Source organism: Rhinolophus ferrumequinum, chromosome 2 (assembly GCF_004115265.2).
Source record: "Rhinolophus ferrumequinum isolate MPI-CBG mRhiFer1 chromosome 2, mRhiFer1_v1.p, whole genome shotgun sequence".
Lineage (NCBI taxonomy): Eukaryota > Metazoa > Chordata > Mammalia > Chiroptera > Rhinolophidae > Rhinolophus > Rhinolophus ferrumequinum.
Window position 1 is genome coordinate 69185414 of NC_046285.1, and position 17640 is coordinate 69203053.

Consider the following 17640-nt stretch of genomic DNA (forward strand, 5'->3'; position numbering starts at 1 on the left):
CAGTAGTCTTCAAAATGGCAAGCACTTACCCAAGGGAACCACAATATGATCCAAAGGAGTGTGGGAAGAATGTAGCAAAACATATATTTACATTTATCTTTTATAAAAGAAAAAAAGAGAAATCTACCTTTTCAATATAGAGAATGATACTGAAACCTTCCCTGGGTATGTAAATCGATCATGCCGTTTAACTGCACATGTCATATACACACGTCATAGACAGTGCATGAGGACTCCTGAGGGCAGGGAGGACATTGCCTGGCAGCTTGTTATGCCCTTGTGAAGGTTATGTTTTAAAGCACACTACAGACTACATAAGCCCAGTTAGGTGGATTTATTGTTTAGTCATCTGATTTTAATAAAAACTCGCACTCACAGGGGCAGCTGGCTTCAAAGGATTCCTGCAAATAAGTTACAGATCGAAGGTGTTATTATACAAGTACCAATAAGCCACAAATTGGCAAAGCTGACACTGTTGGGTTTTGTTGTTGTTGTTGTTTGTGTGTTGCTGTTAGGAGTGCACTTTATAGCCAACTACATTCCAACATTAAAACCATGACAATTTAATTCTGATAAGAATTCAGCCTTCAGAATTATCACAAAGACTAGTATATGGATTTAAATATACTAAGATTAACAATGAACTTCTCTTTAAATGTGTATTTTGGTGTCTTTGTGAATCATCTTTTTCAGCTTTAACAGCCATTAAAACTAAACATTAAACAGATCTTAGAAAGTCGTCTAATCTCTGGACGACAAAATGTAAAATTGATATCTTAAAAATGATGGAGCTTTTTAAAATGAAGCTTTATAAAATAAAAAAAGATGTTTAAAAAGGAAGATAAAATAATATTTTAAAATACTATTCCATCTTTAAAATGAACACCTCTGATGTATTTTTATAATACATAATATTAGTACCATGGTACATGTGTATAATTTATAAATACAACCATGAATTGAAAGTTCTTGCTTCAAAAATTTCTCCTAACAGATGAGTATAATCAAAAACGTTAAGTAACAACAGTCTATAGCTGTGCTGCTCAGTACGGTAGCTCCTGTCCACATCTGACTAGTGAGCACTTAAAATGTAGCACTTTTAGATTTTAAGAACTTAAAACTTGTGTTACAGAAGAACTATACTTTTTTCATTTTATATCATTTTAGTTGACTTAAATTTTAAAAATGAAGCAGTGCCAAATACTGTTTTCTTTTAAACACAACTGTATCATTATTGTTATTATTATTATTATTGGCAAGACTATATTGTCCTTTAGCTGTTGGGAATAAAGCATCTGAACTGAAATATTTCTGTAAATATAAAATACATACCATATTTCAATGTATAAAAGATGCAAAATGTCTCATTAATAATTTCATGTTGATTTCATCTAGAAATGATAACATTTGCGTTGAATAAAATATTAGGTTGAATAAAATAAAATTCTTAAAATTAATTTTGCCTATTTCTTTTTTCTTTTCTTTAGTGTGGCTACTATACAATCTAAAATTACGTATGTGGATTGTATTATATTTCTATTAGACATTTGGAGACACAGAAGCAGTAAGTGTTGGATAGGGAGACCTATTAAAAAACATTTAAGAGAATAGGTCCATAACTTTTGCAAGATTCAAGACTAGAATAATAAATTAATTTTTCTAACATCTGAGAGGTACACTTATGCATACAATTTTGAAATCATGTGAAGATATTTATAATTGGGATTTACTGAGCTTAAAGCAGCTAGGAATTTCTGCTGACATATACTGTCTATCACTTGAGTTACACAGAAAAGTGATATAGAGTTAACTGACACAACATTAAATTGTAATTACCCAAATTTAATTCTATTTCAGAAAAATAGCAGACTCTATTTTTCTTCTATGTAAAGACTGGACCAAAAGCAAAGGACAAGAAAAAGAAAAAATGATAATATAGCAAGTTGATCTTTTTAAGAGAATAATAAGAAACGATAAATCTGGGTTCTTGATCATCTGATACCATTTTACAAAGAAAACTAAGTAAATTATTCTTTGCTCTTAAGGATAACAGATGAACTGAAAAAGCCACAGAGAAGCTCTTTTTTTTATCCAAACCCACCGACTCAGTCGACCTGCATTAGTGGGCCAGCAAAGTAAATAATTGGTAGTTTTTTCATATAAAACAAATATCCCATTATAAAATGTACCCACAGAATGCATACATTGCACAGAAACCCATCTCTTTCCATTGCTTTATTACTATCAATATTCCCTACCCCCACTTGCTGTTTCTGGAAGATCCCTCTTGCTGGACCCCAGTTAACAGGAAGAAAAAAGATAACTCATGGGGTAGATGACTGCAGGTACACAGAACACAGCAAAGAATGGTGCAGGAATAAGTTTGAACAACAGGGTTTTGGCTGTTTCATTTTTTAAGCATTTCAGCGTAGAATTCTAGTTTTATAATTGTGTCCTGAACATAAAATCCCACACGAGAAAATTCTTTTGAAAAAATTATTGCCTAGAATACCTTTGATTTCTCTGAACTGTCATGTTTCACGGCCCTTCTGATATTAAGAAATAAATAAAACTTGGTAGTTTCCAGCTCAGAGCCCAAGTTATCAACCTGGAAATGTTTTCAAACTGTTCTGATTTTGTTTGTTTGTTTGCTTTTTGCTTTGCCTTTCTTGGTCTGTTTTTTTTTCTCTAGACCTGATTTTTTTTATATTTATCTGAACATAATTTTATTGTATATCCTCGCATAACCTGTCACAAATACTTTCTAGAAAATAGAAGGATAAAAAGATGTAAGTTTTTAAAAAATGTAGTTAATTACCTTCCAAATATCAAGATTATACAAATTATGATGAAATATCACTAATAGAATTTGTGGCTAGTACACATTTGAATACAGAATAGCCTAGAATTTGGGAAAAGTTATATATGCCTGCTAAGGTCTTTCCAAACGTGTTCTTCTAGAAAACAAAACCAAGTACGAACTGTTGACTATCAACTCTCTAGTTTGGTAAATATTATGGGTTGGCTCTAAAACAAAAAAGTCAAATATACACTCTAAAAAACAAATTTCTTGTTGACTTTAAACAGATAATATTGTGGTATATTTCAAGGAACAACAGCATCTAGTAAAGCAACCTTCTTATTTATGTTAAAAAGGAAAAATCCATATTTCTTAAGGCTTATATTCATACAAAGTCAAAAAAAATTAATTCTAACATTATCAAATCACATAAAAATCATTATGTATTCTTTTCTGTCAGAAAAACTGCGATTAATTCTAATGATATTAGCACAGAATGCTTAATAACTTATTTCTGTTTGACTACGTTATATAATTTCTAAGAGAACTGACTTTTCTAGAAAAGGTATTGATTTTCAAAGCTCAAATGCAAGAAGCTAGCAAATACCACAAGAAAGATATTAATGTTTCTCTTGGATATCTCCCATCTCAGGGATATGCTTCAACCCTTTAGAAAAGTTTCTAAATGGTGACTTTATCGATATATAAATCAGTTGAGAAATACAACTTGTCTCATATTTGGAAAATTTTTAAGACTAATGGCTAAATCTATGGCCCTATCTGTACTGTTAGAGAAACTGGGTGAGTATATAGTTAAAGATCTCTCACCCCAACCTTTGTCTGTTTGTGGCAATAATTGAGCACCTGTAATTCAGTTAAAAAAGATGAAGCTGCAAAATGCAAAGTTAAAGAAATTACAAATATTTTTTTTTCTTTTTCTCCCATTTTTTTTTCACAAAAGAAGAGCTTTAAGCTGAGCTCGAAAAAAATTACAGAATCCAGAGCCTATTATATACATAAAGTCAATAGTTATCCTTTCTACAATATTCTATATACTTAAATTCAAAGAGTGGTGTTTCAACATTTTCATATTTATCTAATGTGCATGAGCACCAATCTTTTTACTCAGTGTATGCTAAGCAGGAAAGAGAATAATGCAAATATTACATGTATGGTAAATGCAGAAATCACCAGTTTAAAATACTCGTAAATTACAACTTTCTTGCACTACAGTTCTAGCACATGGGGCATTTCTCCAGAGGATCCAGGGGCTTCTCTTGACTGCTACCAGGGGCAAATGTTTGCTATCATCAATAAGACCTCACCTCATTTATGTGGAACTAGACATGAGGCCTGGTATGCACACGGTTATTACTCTTATACCGCCCGCAATCTCCATTACCAGTCATTCTTTCTACCTGCTCTGTATCCCAGGTCATTCCTATCTCATCCTGAGAAGAGATCAAAGAAAATGAATGTGCATGCTTATGGACTTTTGAATTTTGTATGTAGAGCACTTTGCCAGTCTTGAGGAAATTGGATAACCAGATAAGACACTTTTTATTTTCCAGTTTGGATGGCAAGGCATCTACTATATTGAGCAGTTAATACACGCGACAATAACAAGTGAGGTTGGCTTTGTGCAGGCCAAAGCGAAAGGCAGGCTGCCTAATCTATGCAAGCCTTGGGAAGACATGGATCAAGCCGTCCTGAGGCCATTTTTATAGACAAGTCAGGTGACAGCTGGGCTATGTAGATTGCACAAGGTGGGTACATGTGGCAAGTAAGCATTGGAAAAGATCCTGGTAGGCAGTGAAGAGGTTCACCTGACTTGAGTGGAAGGGGCTGTCCAAAAACTAATAGAAGACACAGTTTCCTAAGAAGAGGAGCAACAGGGAAAATCTGGAATGGATCCCAGAGTTGTTGAGAAATATATAGAGACATAAAGCTGAATAAAATTGAAGAAACTGGTTTTCTGTTGTAATTTTAATGTATGTTTAAGGTGATCTGGCATGTAAGTTTGGGTCTGGAGGTTCAGGGGTCAGATGGAAGACCTGGAAATCCAAGGAGAGTAGATAAAAGCAATAGGAAGAGAAAGAAGGAGACAAATATAAGGTATTATAAAAACAAAACAAAACAATAACAACAATAACAAACTGAACTGTGTCTATTAAAAACAGAAGGACAAAGAAAAAGAAGTAACATCCAAATGTTTATGAAGTAAGTAGCAGTTCAGGAAGGACTTTAGAAAAAGATATTATAAGGTGTCCTAGCAGATGAAATTGCAGTATATTTTTAAGGCAAAATAGTGAAAATGGGTGGAATATCAAGGGTTGTAGCACTAGGTCACGGGAAGGTGTGGTAGTACTGCCTTGTTTTCTTACTGAGGAATCATCAAAGGCAGGAAAGGGTCACAGAAAGCAAACTAACCTAAAAAGCAAAATCCAAGCCCTCACTCTGTTTAAAACAAAGAGGAAAATTCACACAGGGTCAAAATGGAGACGCCCATCTCCATTTAAAAAACTCAGAATGTGTGACAACTATATTGCATGTTTTTTTTTTCTTTTTCCCCCTCAGGAATATAGAGCAGGTGAGGGAGAAAACATTCAAGTGTCTCTGAAAAACCGTAAAGTAATGTTGTCATCTTGTAGATCCAATAATTAGGGCTAGTCACTCCCCTGGGATCCTTTCCCTGTGTATTTGTATTTCACAAACAAATTTTGCTCATTTAAGTCAAATAGAGAACCATACCTGAGTTGTTTGTAGGTGTTCTATTTGTTTGTTTGGTTGGATTTTTGCATTTCTCCCACAGCTGCTTGTTTAAGTGACTTATTTTGCTTCTAATTATCTTACATCTTTTTAAATTGTTTCAAAATACTGTATCTATCATTTAATATTTGACTTTGCAAATGCATGGGGAAAAAACAAACAACTACAAAAAAAAAAACTAAATTGGGGCGGCCAGATGGCTCAGTTGGTTAGAGTGCGAGCTCTGAACAACAGGGTTACCGGTTCAATTCCCACATGGGATGGTGGGCTGCACCCCTTGCAACTAAAAAGATTGAAAACAGCAACTGGACTTGGAGCTGAGCTGCACCCTCCACAACTAGATTGAAGGACAGCGACATGGAGCTGATGCCCCTCCCCAGTCCCAGGAAAAAAAAACAAAAAACCCAAACCACACCTGTGCTATCATGAGAGGTACAAAGAGGCCTGTCCTGAAACCCTCCGTCTACATATCACCTCCACAAATATTCTTTTTCTCAACACCCTGTTCTTTCTAGAAACACAGCTTATCAAAATTTGAGCTAATAGTTTTGTTTATGTAATGTCAGTCTTGCTTACTCACTGTGAAGTCCAGAGAGGAAGGATTGAGTTTGATTTTTGGCAACATTGTGAACATAGGCACCCAACTAAGAGGAGCCCAGAGTGGGCACTTACATAGAAAATGCTGGGGAATTAATGAATAAGTAAGTGAATGCCTGAGCTAAGATGAGGACTTCTACTGTGAAAAGGAAACCAGATGTCTTTTTGTTGATGGTTTGTTTACTGAAGTCCTTTGAGTACCTGGGAATTGTTCAATTCTGGAACCAGAAAAATATCCTGGCTAGGAAAGAACGAAATTTTTATTCTATGTTCTGAGGTCCTATTCCAAATCACTGATCTTAATGTCTCAAGAAATAATGAAACACATACTCCCAACTTCCTCCCAGAACTAATAAAAAATATCTCCTTTTAAGGACAACTAAGAGCTTAAATGAGGCCCTATTCATAAAACAGAAAGGCGAATAAGGTGGCATCATAATATAGTAGTTTATTACAATCTCCTATATTGGCCAAACTCTGGAATAATACTGATCATATTGATTCACACTCCTTTAAAGCAGGAATTCAAAAGAGCTCTCCATAATTTTGGTTTGATTTATTCCATTACCAAAAAAAAAAAAAAAAAACGGCAAAATCTCTTGCTCTCTGTGTAAAAGACAGACACCCACACTCACCTGAGTCAGGCTCAGCTGGTCCCTCAGTTCTCTATGAACAAAATATCAGTCTCAGTCACTGACTTACCAAGCATCTCATTTTAATGAGACACAAGCCATTTTTTTGTATTCATAGCAGAATGTCAACTTTGATCAAGATCTAGGCCCACTCAACACACTTTTTAAAATGCAAATCTAATCGTGTCACTTATCTGCTTAATGCCCTACTATCACTGTTTCTCATTGTTCTTATCAGTCCTAAATCTCTAACAAGATGCTGCATAGCCTGCTGCCTGTTTTTAACCTTATTTGACACTGCCCACCCCTTACACAACCCAGCGCCCAGCTGGGTTTGCTCAGCTCTTTTAACATGCCAAGCTTCACTCTTCCTCTGGCTTTCACCCAGACTGTCCTCCCCGCCTGAAATTCAGCCTGGCCCTCCACTCCATGACCACATCAGATCAACACCTATTGACTCTTCAGATCCACTTTAAATTCATTCAACATATATTTTCTGAGCAAATACCACGTGCCAGGGACTATGTTAAGCTTTGGAATCAATAATAAAACAAAGAATCCCAATATAAATAAGAAATAAAGGGTATGATCAATGTAGTACAACTAATTTTTTAAAGTATATGACTTGTGGAGTGGTGGCTCTTTTTAGATTTGATAAACATGGATGGTCTCTCTGAGAAGAAGACACCAAGATAAGAAGAATAGGAACTAGCTTCCTAGGAAGGACCTGGAGCAGAGGGAACAAAAACTATAAAATCTCTAAAATGGAAAGGAGTTTTGTCTGAAGAACAAAAGATGGCTAGAACAGTGTCCGGTTGAAGAGAAGACTGCCTGGGTTAGAATCCTACCTCTGCCGCTGATTGCTATGTGGTCTGTGTGATTGTTAATAAGTTGCTTAGCCTTTCTATTCATTTGTTTCTGCACTTGTGAAATTGGGAAAATGACAATCCTACCTCACAGAGTTACTGTGGAAATTTAATAATGCAATTAATGTAAATTACTTTAAACAACTTTTGGATATAAGTCTTCAATGAATGTGGCTATTATTACTGTTGCTATCGTTGCAATTATTATTGTAACCTAGATGGGGAAGACAATGAAATATGCAGACCTGAGAAAATCTACATAGTTTAGCCATTAAGTTTGAGATATTCATTAGACAGCCACAAAGATATCAGTAGGTAGAAACACGTGAGTCTGGAGTTCTGAGGAATAGTCAGTCCTGAAGATAGAGTTTTGGAAGTCACTTTCATAGAGCTGGTATTTGGAGCCATGCATGAAGTCCCCTAGGGAGACATTGTAGAGAAAGAAGGGAAATGATCCAAAATTTATTCTTAATCTCACCTCACTTCAGCATGTAGAATCTGGGTAACACAGGGAGCCAGCAAAGGATGCTGAGAAAGAGCAGACTGAGGTAGAAGGAAATCCTGGGGTGGTGCCAAGAAATAAGTATTATAACAAAGGACTAGTTACCTGTGTCCTGTGTTATGGAGAGATAACATAAGATAAGCACAGAAAAGTAACAGGTGGAATACACAATCTGGAGATCCTTCAGAATCTTGACAAGGGTTTTCTCCATAGAGTATAAGAATGGGAAACTTGAATGTCACCTCCTCTGAGAAAGCTTTTCTGGTTATCTAAAATAAATGAGCTCTTTTCTCATTGCTTTTGTCATTTCTCTAGCACTTATAATATAGGTGGTTGCAAAGAAAGTCAACTTTGTGCTAAATCATTATCTATGTAAAAGATGTAATTTCTGTATTCACTTATTTTCTATCTCTCCTAATTGCTAGTAATCTGCTGGAGAGTACAGATTGCATATATTTTGTTTTCACAGTATCTTCAGTAACTAGCAGAAGGCCTGATAAATAATATTACTCAATGTATACTGAATAACTGGCTGAATAAATTAATGAATGACCTGACATGATTGTACCTACTACATACATACATACATATATATATATATATATATATATATATATATATATATGTATATTAAACTGACTTTTTAAACTAATGCTCACACTAATTGACATGCTTGCTTTCAGATTATCTCTAAGTTTTTGGCATAACCAAATAATTGCTTTTATTGAAATCCACCTGAAAATAGTGAACAGATAGCCTACTTTCCATTGTATCTATCTAAAGTTTCTTTTTCAAAAGGATAAACAATATTTCTACTCCATGAGCTCATTTTAGCACTCAATATAAAATAGATTTACATCCAGCCCATATTACAACCCATTTGATACAACTGATATTTGAAAGAAGAAATCTATGGACCAAATTAACCATCCATTGCTCTGAATTGGTTTTTACCTTTATCTTATTATAAGTGAAATGACCAAATATTTTACTTGAATTGCAGTTGGTTAGTTCTTTCCTAAAACAACACTATAAATATTGTGGCCATCTATTATTATTTCTTTGGCCTTTACAGAGATTTAATATAAATAATCATATACTGCAAATATCTCTGCATCTTCTAATGACATAAACGCTATCACATGTTTCCCATATTATTTAGGGTTCCAAATAAAAACAACTTATATGATAATTTTATCTGATAATAACAATTATGAAAAGCAATCCATTATCCTTTTTACCTTGCTCTAAGAAATTGGGATATACATTTCTGTTCAATTCCAGTAGATATTCATTATCTAAATTTCTGTACCTTTCTTCTACAATGTATGTATTCCTATTTGAGATTGTTTTAGCAACATATTTATGTGTATGAATTTGTCATAAATCATCTGTACTTTTTTGAAGAAAAAAGAGTATGAATAAATAAAAAGAAAAAGAATGTCCTTTCTTCCCTTTAGCTAATCCCAGTAATAATCCACTCTTCCTGGCCTTGCTCAAATATGACCAATTCTATGAAGACATTTTTGACTCCAAGTATGAACTGAGTCCCTCTCCCACCTACGAAGAACACATTTGAACTATCTTATAAAATTGAAAACCTGATTATATATTCCTCTTAAATATAAGGTAACATTGAAGTTTCTTTGTTTGTTTATTTATTTGTTTTAGGATTTAGAATCAGACAGAAACAACAACAATGCAAAAGAGAAAAAAATTATGATATAACATTGTTCCACTTCAGGAATTAACATGCTTTTCTTTTCAAGTCATCAGCATTACCTAGATTTTATCCAATCTCCTTGATGTAGGTTTTTCAGATTCAAATATAAATCTTAGTCACCTCTCATATTGATGAATCTGATATCCTATGCTTCCTTTTTTGTTGTTCTGATTTTTCTTTTTAAATATCAAGTGTCTACATACATACAGATCAATTAATAAACTCAAATTATTATAAAATATGAAGTAGAATACTAAATATTTATTTCTCCCCTCAATTAGATTAAAAACTCTCTAAAGATAAGGACTATATTTTCTTCCTTTTAATCCCTCAAAGGAGATATTGCTGGAAACCAATGTTACATATTTGATGAATGACCATATCACAGTTATATTTATTTATGTTATTTGTCTGATAATACTTGAAGCATTATTACTCCATAGACAATATAATTATAAGAATCAATAAATCTCATTAACCATTTCTAATAAAATAAAAATAAATTTATGTGTTCATTAAAATTGATATGCAGTAAAGTTACCAAAAGTTTGTTTTAAGTGATTTAGTCCAACACGGCATTATAAAGTAAGCTAAATATAACTCTTCAAATAAAAGTAGATGAGCTAGTACCTCAAATTATTTTTTCCATAATGGATCTTACAGACATTAGAGTACTAAGTAAAACATTTAATTAGAATTCTCAAAATTTGCCAAATTTTCAAATAAATAGCAGTAGTATTTCTGAAATCTCTAAAACATTTTTTTTCTAAAATAAATCATATAGGCTTGAATTAGGAACTCATAATTGCCTCTAAAATATCCATATCAAGATAAATGTAACATGAAATTTCCATCACATAAAAATCGTATTTGCCTAAATAAGATCCCAACAGCGATATATAATTTTTCTTTTTTCTCTAAAAATAACTTATAAATTTATTCTTAATAAAGAGAGGGGTTGCAACACATTGTTAACACTAAATTAATTGATTTTTTTTTCATTTTTGGAATTTGCAAATATATCATATGGATTGTTTCTATTTTCAAAAATGTTCATTGCACAATGTCTCATCCTAATAGTGAACAAATTATTTCAAATTCTCTTCCAATTCTTGCCCATAAGTACATATGTTTATCCTATTTACAATCATCACATTTAATATTATTTTCCATTTTTAAGAAAACAATCAAAATATTTCCCACTGTTTCCAATATTATAATTTTCACTCATTATGTATTATAATATTAAAATATAGCTCTATTAATTTTTTTAAATATATTGTAAAGTACTATGTAATGGTGTATTAGATAACAGAGGATGAAGAGTTTATACTGGCTGATGACAAAGGATGTATATAATCAAAAGTGAAAGAAACTCTAATTGTTCATTAGAGGTATGAGACTGAATGAGAGAAGGTTACCGAGAGCTAGCTGTAAGACGAAACTGGGCAAGTGAGGTTAGCAGGCAGAGCCCTGTAGCCCCTGACATTTTTTTTCAACCTTAGTAGCCGTTCTTCTTATCACTTCCAACAGCATTTTCCATACAATAATGAAGACAGTCTATATTTATTTACCTCTCCAAAGGAAACAACAAAAGGGTCTTGGTTGAGGAACTAACTCCAATCTGTTCCCAGCTTCTTCAGAGCAATGCTATCAGAGGAGGTATTCTTAGCTTTTAATCTACTTCTACTTTTCAATAAACACAATATTTTTCTAAACGTGCAATGCTTGAAACTAGAACCTTGGCTGTTAGACAACTGTATGAATTTTATGACTGCAACATTATCACATTTTTACTTATTGCTAAAACAAACAAACAAGAAATCTTGTAATATTTCTCCTCTGGGAAGGCAAATTCAAACCAATACTAATTACATTGCCTGTTTCAGACATCCTGATTTTATCTGTCAATCATCTGAGAGCAGCAGTACTATAATTAGCTAATTTGTACATTGGACTTCAAAATTCATTTCCTTCACACACAAAACACCCAAATCTAAACACAGCTCCGATTTCCTCTGATGTGGGATCAACTCATTTTTTACTTGACTTCCAACCCTCTCCCAAGTGCAAACTAAACAGCAATATTTTTGGATCCCACATCCAAGAAACCTTGGCTTACCTTGTTACTGTTAGATAAATTATTAACACCAACAACAGCAACCACCCTACAGTCTTTACTGCAGTACTCCTGTCAGAGAAGCTGTTCATCTGGCTGTGGTATGTACCACGCATGCAAAGTGTGCTGAAACAAATATCCTAATGATTCATTTTTTATGAATTCATTCACTTAAATACATTTCAACAAGGCCCAACACATATGCTAGGAAGAAAGTGACCAGAATATATCTATTGTAGAACAAATGTTCCAAGATGTACCTAAAAGTGTTTCACTAACAGAGTTTTGTACTTTATCATGTTGAAAGAGGGCTATCAAGGACCGCTGTTCCCTAGTGGTTAGTATGAGTGTATGATGCATCTAAGAGGAACAAAGGAGCCAACAAAGGAGTATAAATCCTATACTGCAATAGAGCCAGAACAAATATTTAACGCTGGGTAAATCATCCATCATCATCATCAACACTGCTTGCCATTTTACAGACCAAACAAGTGATTGAATTCTTCACTGCTTAGCTGGTTAATCTGTTGTCCTACCATACAATCATTTAGAGTGTAGCATTTCAAGACAGGACATGGACAGGAATATAGGATTCAAATTAATTCCTCATCAGTTCTGAATACATAAACAATGGACAGAGCTTATGTTAACACAACAACAGTTTATTTTATGGAATCTTACTTTATGTGAGTTGAACCAATAACATAATGAGGCAACATAAGGTGTGCCCAAATGATTTTGTTTTGTGTGTGTGCGTGTGTGTGTGTGTGTGTGTGTTTTGACTAAATGGGTATTCAAGTCCTTAAGAACACTGTTACCGCAACTTGGTATTTAATTTTATATCTTCAATCAGCAAACTGGTACTGCATCAGGATTTTCAACTTGGGAAGTTCAGAAAAACGTGAGAAAAATAATAAAAACAACTGCACTGTAAACAATACTATAATTAAAATTGAATGCATTAAAGATATTGAAGATCCTCATTAAAATGTTCCATAAGAAACAAATGACAACATTAAATACTTAAGAATTGGTATGAACATCTCTTTATACATCTTCTAATATACAGAGTTTTCACTGGTAGGAAGACATTCAACCCTGTGCACTGAAATTATAACAACAGCTGAAGCAATGCATGATTAGACACTATAGAGAAAGTTCTATACTTCAACAAAGCTACAGAACTATTTTATACCTACATTAATATAGTGTATCTATTACATCATTTGTCATATCCAAATTTAAAATAGCAAACTAGAAAAAGATCAAGATTTCAACTTTGCATTGCTAAAATATCTCTTTCCCCAAGACATAAACTTGATTGACCAAAATTATTCTGTGTTTATATTTTGAGATTACCATAAACATAAGATTATGTTTACATAGGAGTTAGAATAATAATAACTAACAGTGAAGAGGAATAAAACTGATTTCTCAATGGCTAAAATATATGATATTAACAATTATTATAAAAGAGAATAGAATTCAAATTCCTTTCTCAAATATTTTAGAGTGAAGAACGAAAGAAGGAAGTGCCTCTTTATGCCCAAATAGCATTACAAGTTATACCTATTTAAGTGTACAGCATGGAATAAGACTTTGAGAACAATAAAGATTAAAAAATAAAAGCTTTTGTGATGAATTGTACTGTCATAGCAAACACTAACTAAAATGCTACAGATAAAGGTGTTTTATTAAATGACATAGTAATTTTACTCCCAGAATTATGACAATATTAAAAAAATTCAATTTATATAAGTAGAATAGCAAGATTGTCTTTTAAAAATTTGTTATTTCATAAAACAATATACTTGTTTTGGAGTACTTCATAAATTATTTTGCAAATAATATTTCTCTGCAGATTTCTTCAAAACCAAGAATCCCCACTTTGATTTTGTTTCACATGTATATAAATTATTGAATTGAACTCTTTGTCACTTTATGAAATCAATGCATGTTTTCAAAAATCAAATAATTCAATCAAAATACATTTAGACAAATATTTCTAATTATTATCTGACAAATTAAAAAGAAGCCCAAACCTACACCATATTGGCAAATAATCATTTCACAAAGCCAGTCTACACACATATTATGAGAATATAAACATGTTTCTAAGTTCATGGCAAACATCAGAGAACTTTATAGCATTGTAGAAAAGAAAAGTAGAAGAAAGAAAAATGTGTCCAGGGACTAATTCTTCTTCAGAAATACTCTGCCATTGTTGCCTTTTACAGTTCGAGAAGGCCAAATCAGGAATAACATTCCTCACCAATGTGAATCATTTCATTATCTTTACTTCTAAAATTTAAAATCAACCCTAGCTGTCTTTTGCCTAGTAATTTATGAACATTTATAGAATTTATTGAAAATGTCAAAAAACTTGGTTCAAACAAAGTCAACAAGCATAGAACAATGAGTGAAACAAAGCAAAGCAAAACAAAATGAGTCAAAACAAATTATCACATACTTCATGGATTAATTAATGGTGGAAAAAAGAGAGATTTCTTACCAAGTACACCAAGTCGATAGTTGACTGTGATGACGATCACATTGCCATAACTTGCCAAGACACTCCCATCATATAAATTTCCAGTACCTTCCATATATGAGCCACCATGGATATACACCATCACTGGTTTGGGACCCCCACTGTCCCGAATGTCTGTAAAACAAAATGATTGGCAATTGTTCGCATACTAAAAAAACACACATAATAAAGCACAGAATACGTTTTCCACTTTAGGGACAAAAGGACATATTTTTATATAGCTCTTTAAATTGTTTTTGTTAAAGTGTTTCTTAAGCAACTCATATTGAAAGCTGTTAAAAAAAAAAAGCAATACATATCCATTATTTTCTATCCCAAATATTGTTTAAAAGTATAAACTGAATTATAAAACTTGGACGAATTCAAAGCAGGTATGAATTATAGTGCTTTTGGATTAATTCCTGACATAAAAGTATAACCAAAAGAAATAATAGAATAATAATGATTCTTAGAACTATTTTTTTTTAATGTTATAGACCTCATATGGAAATTATGAACCATAAACTAAGGACAAAGGTATCACTGCTATTTGGAATAAAACACTCTGTTTTTCCATTTCTTATTTATTGTAAAGATTTGTATTCAGTGTATCATAATTACATTGAATAATTTATGCTCCCGTTTGTTAATATAATTACTACACTCTGTTATACGTGTTGCAAGTTTCATTTCACTACTCAGGTACTGTCAGGTGAATGTTTAAGTAGTAAAGTCACACACATCTGTGCTTTTGTTGTTGCATTTAAGAGACTGTCATTTAAATAGTATGTTTTAGTTAAGTCCAGATTATTTGTTCAATCCAACTACACTTACACTTTTGGAAAAATAAACAAACAAACTCAATTATATTTTTTACCTCTTTGTGTAACTATTGTACTCTTCTTAGCCCTACTTTGGGTCTATGATTTTGCCATGTTAGACATGAGACAGGATAGCTAAGTCCAAGTGTAAGGGGCCAAAATCTAGGGATATGTTGAAGTGATCTCTACAGCTCTGAACTTTAATCAAATGTATTTATTTTTCTAGGATACTTTCCTCAATTACGTAGTTTTCAACAAGGATCTAGAAATATAAAAAAGGAAACATGAGATAATTTAATTAATATTAAAAATAGAGTAATTTGTGTAGAAAATGCTAAACTGTATATTGGCAAACATGGTTTTAACTATCATATATATACATATATACCCATATATATGTATATATATATGGGTATATATATATATATATATATATACACACACACAGGATGCTACAAAAATGTATACACATTTTAAGAAAAGAAAAAACTGTATTAAAATTACACTGATGGTAACCACTTGGAGCACCTCTTGTAATTGCAGAAGTCAAACATGCCTTGTATTCGTCTTTTGTTATCGGTATATATTATTACAATTTTAATATAGTTTTTTTCCTTTCTTAAAATGTGTATTTTTGTGGCAACCTCTGTGTGTGTGTGTGTGTATGTGTGTGTATGATTATGAATACATACATACATAAAACATTACTATTACATAATAGCCCATGATCTCTTCTATCTACAATTGAAACAAAATGACATCTACAAAATTACGATTGAAACAAAATAAAGTACATTATCTTTTTTTAAAATTCCAATATGTGCCATTTAAAAGTATATTCTTTTTCCCTTTGCTTTTGACATTATTTTTTATCAAGCTTAAATCTCCTATGTATTTATGATTGAGATTTCAGCTCTCTGAAAAGACTAATATGATACAAACTCTGAAAAAAACTGGTGATTATTTAGAGGCTACTTTACATTTCCAGTAATAAAAGATATTTGAAAAATATAAATGCCTCAATGTTTCTACTTTAATAATAAAGTTATTTCTTTAAATGAAAACTCAATTTAGGATCAGCAATTTCACCTCAACATGTTTGTCCAGGTTTCAAGTTGAGGAACTAGCTCACTGCAGAATTCAGAGACTTTAAATTTTTTTTTTATTATTATTTAAACTAGTATATAAACTTAACATATTCCCCTTCCCCCATCAAGAGTGTACTTGAGAAGAATGGCTTATTTTCAGGTGGTGAAAGGAGGGTACTTTAACATAGAAATAATCCACCAAACACAGATATAGTTAGGAGGAAAACTTAAATGTATTTTTTCAAAGTCTTGGGAGGGAAATTGGTATTCACTCATTTGTAAAGATTTTGGGAGTTTGTGGACATATTCGGTTTACACAGAAAATAATACTTTTGAAAAAATTTAAGCTATCCCCTTTAAATGCCTATTTGCTACATATGCTTTTAGCTTATTTTCCAACTATGGCTGGCATTGAAGAAGCAATAATAAATTATTAAACTGAAATCATTAACTGACTGTTCACAGCAGACACTGTACTCTGCTAATTGTATGCTTGGAGGTAGCACAGAGGGTGGCCGTTTCAGAATTCTTCTTTAATTAAAATTACATAGAATTACAAAGCACCAACTGTGAACAGTAATGAAATCTTGGTAGAACCATTCTGTTCACCTGGAAAACAATACAGGCACACATTGAGAAGACCTGCCACATTTTATACCTAATAACAGAATGGAGTGGCCATTGTCAGGAAACACTGAAAATAGGACAATAGAGTCTAGGAGCTATTTTGAGTGCTATCTCTTTATTTATATTTTTAATTAGACTTGAAAAGATTACTGATATTTTGAGCTGATTCTAATTTTCAGTTTGTCTTTGCAAACTTCGCAAAGATTTCAGCCTTGCTTAAGAACTTAATACGTTGAACAACTGTTTTCCTGAAAGTTCTATAAACTCCCAATGCCGTGTTCTGAAAAATATTTATTTTTGCTTGAAGTAACTCTGAAGTTAATGCTGTACAAGGTATTAATTAATTATTAATGTCGGTAAAATTCTTGTACATAACAATCCTTCATATTGCCAACAAAATTTGGGAAAATGCTGTATTTCTATTACAGAACAATTCAAATTCTTTGGTAATGTTTTATCAGAGTAGTCAATCTTAGATTTATTTTGATAGTGTTTTATCACAGAGGTTTACCTTAGACTTAATTATTCTCCATAGTATGGGTGTTCTTGCTTGTAGTAATAAATAG

The 17640-nt window shown here is 32.5% G+C and overlaps 1 protein-coding gene across 6 annotated transcripts in view; it reads right to left on the reverse strand.

Moving 5' to 3' along the window:
- The window catches only part of NLGN1 (neuroligin 1), a 775355-nt gene that overhangs the window by 409429 nt on the left and 348286 nt on the right, over positions 1–17640 (reverse strand). For all 6 annotated transcript variants that reach the window (XM_033135098.1, XM_033135108.1, XM_033135138.1 and 3 more), the window contains one exon: positions 14521–14673. In XM_033135098.1, coding sequence (XP_032990989.1) covers positions 14521–14673 — 153 coding nt within the window. The remainder of the gene's footprint in view (positions 1–14520; positions 14674–17640) is intronic.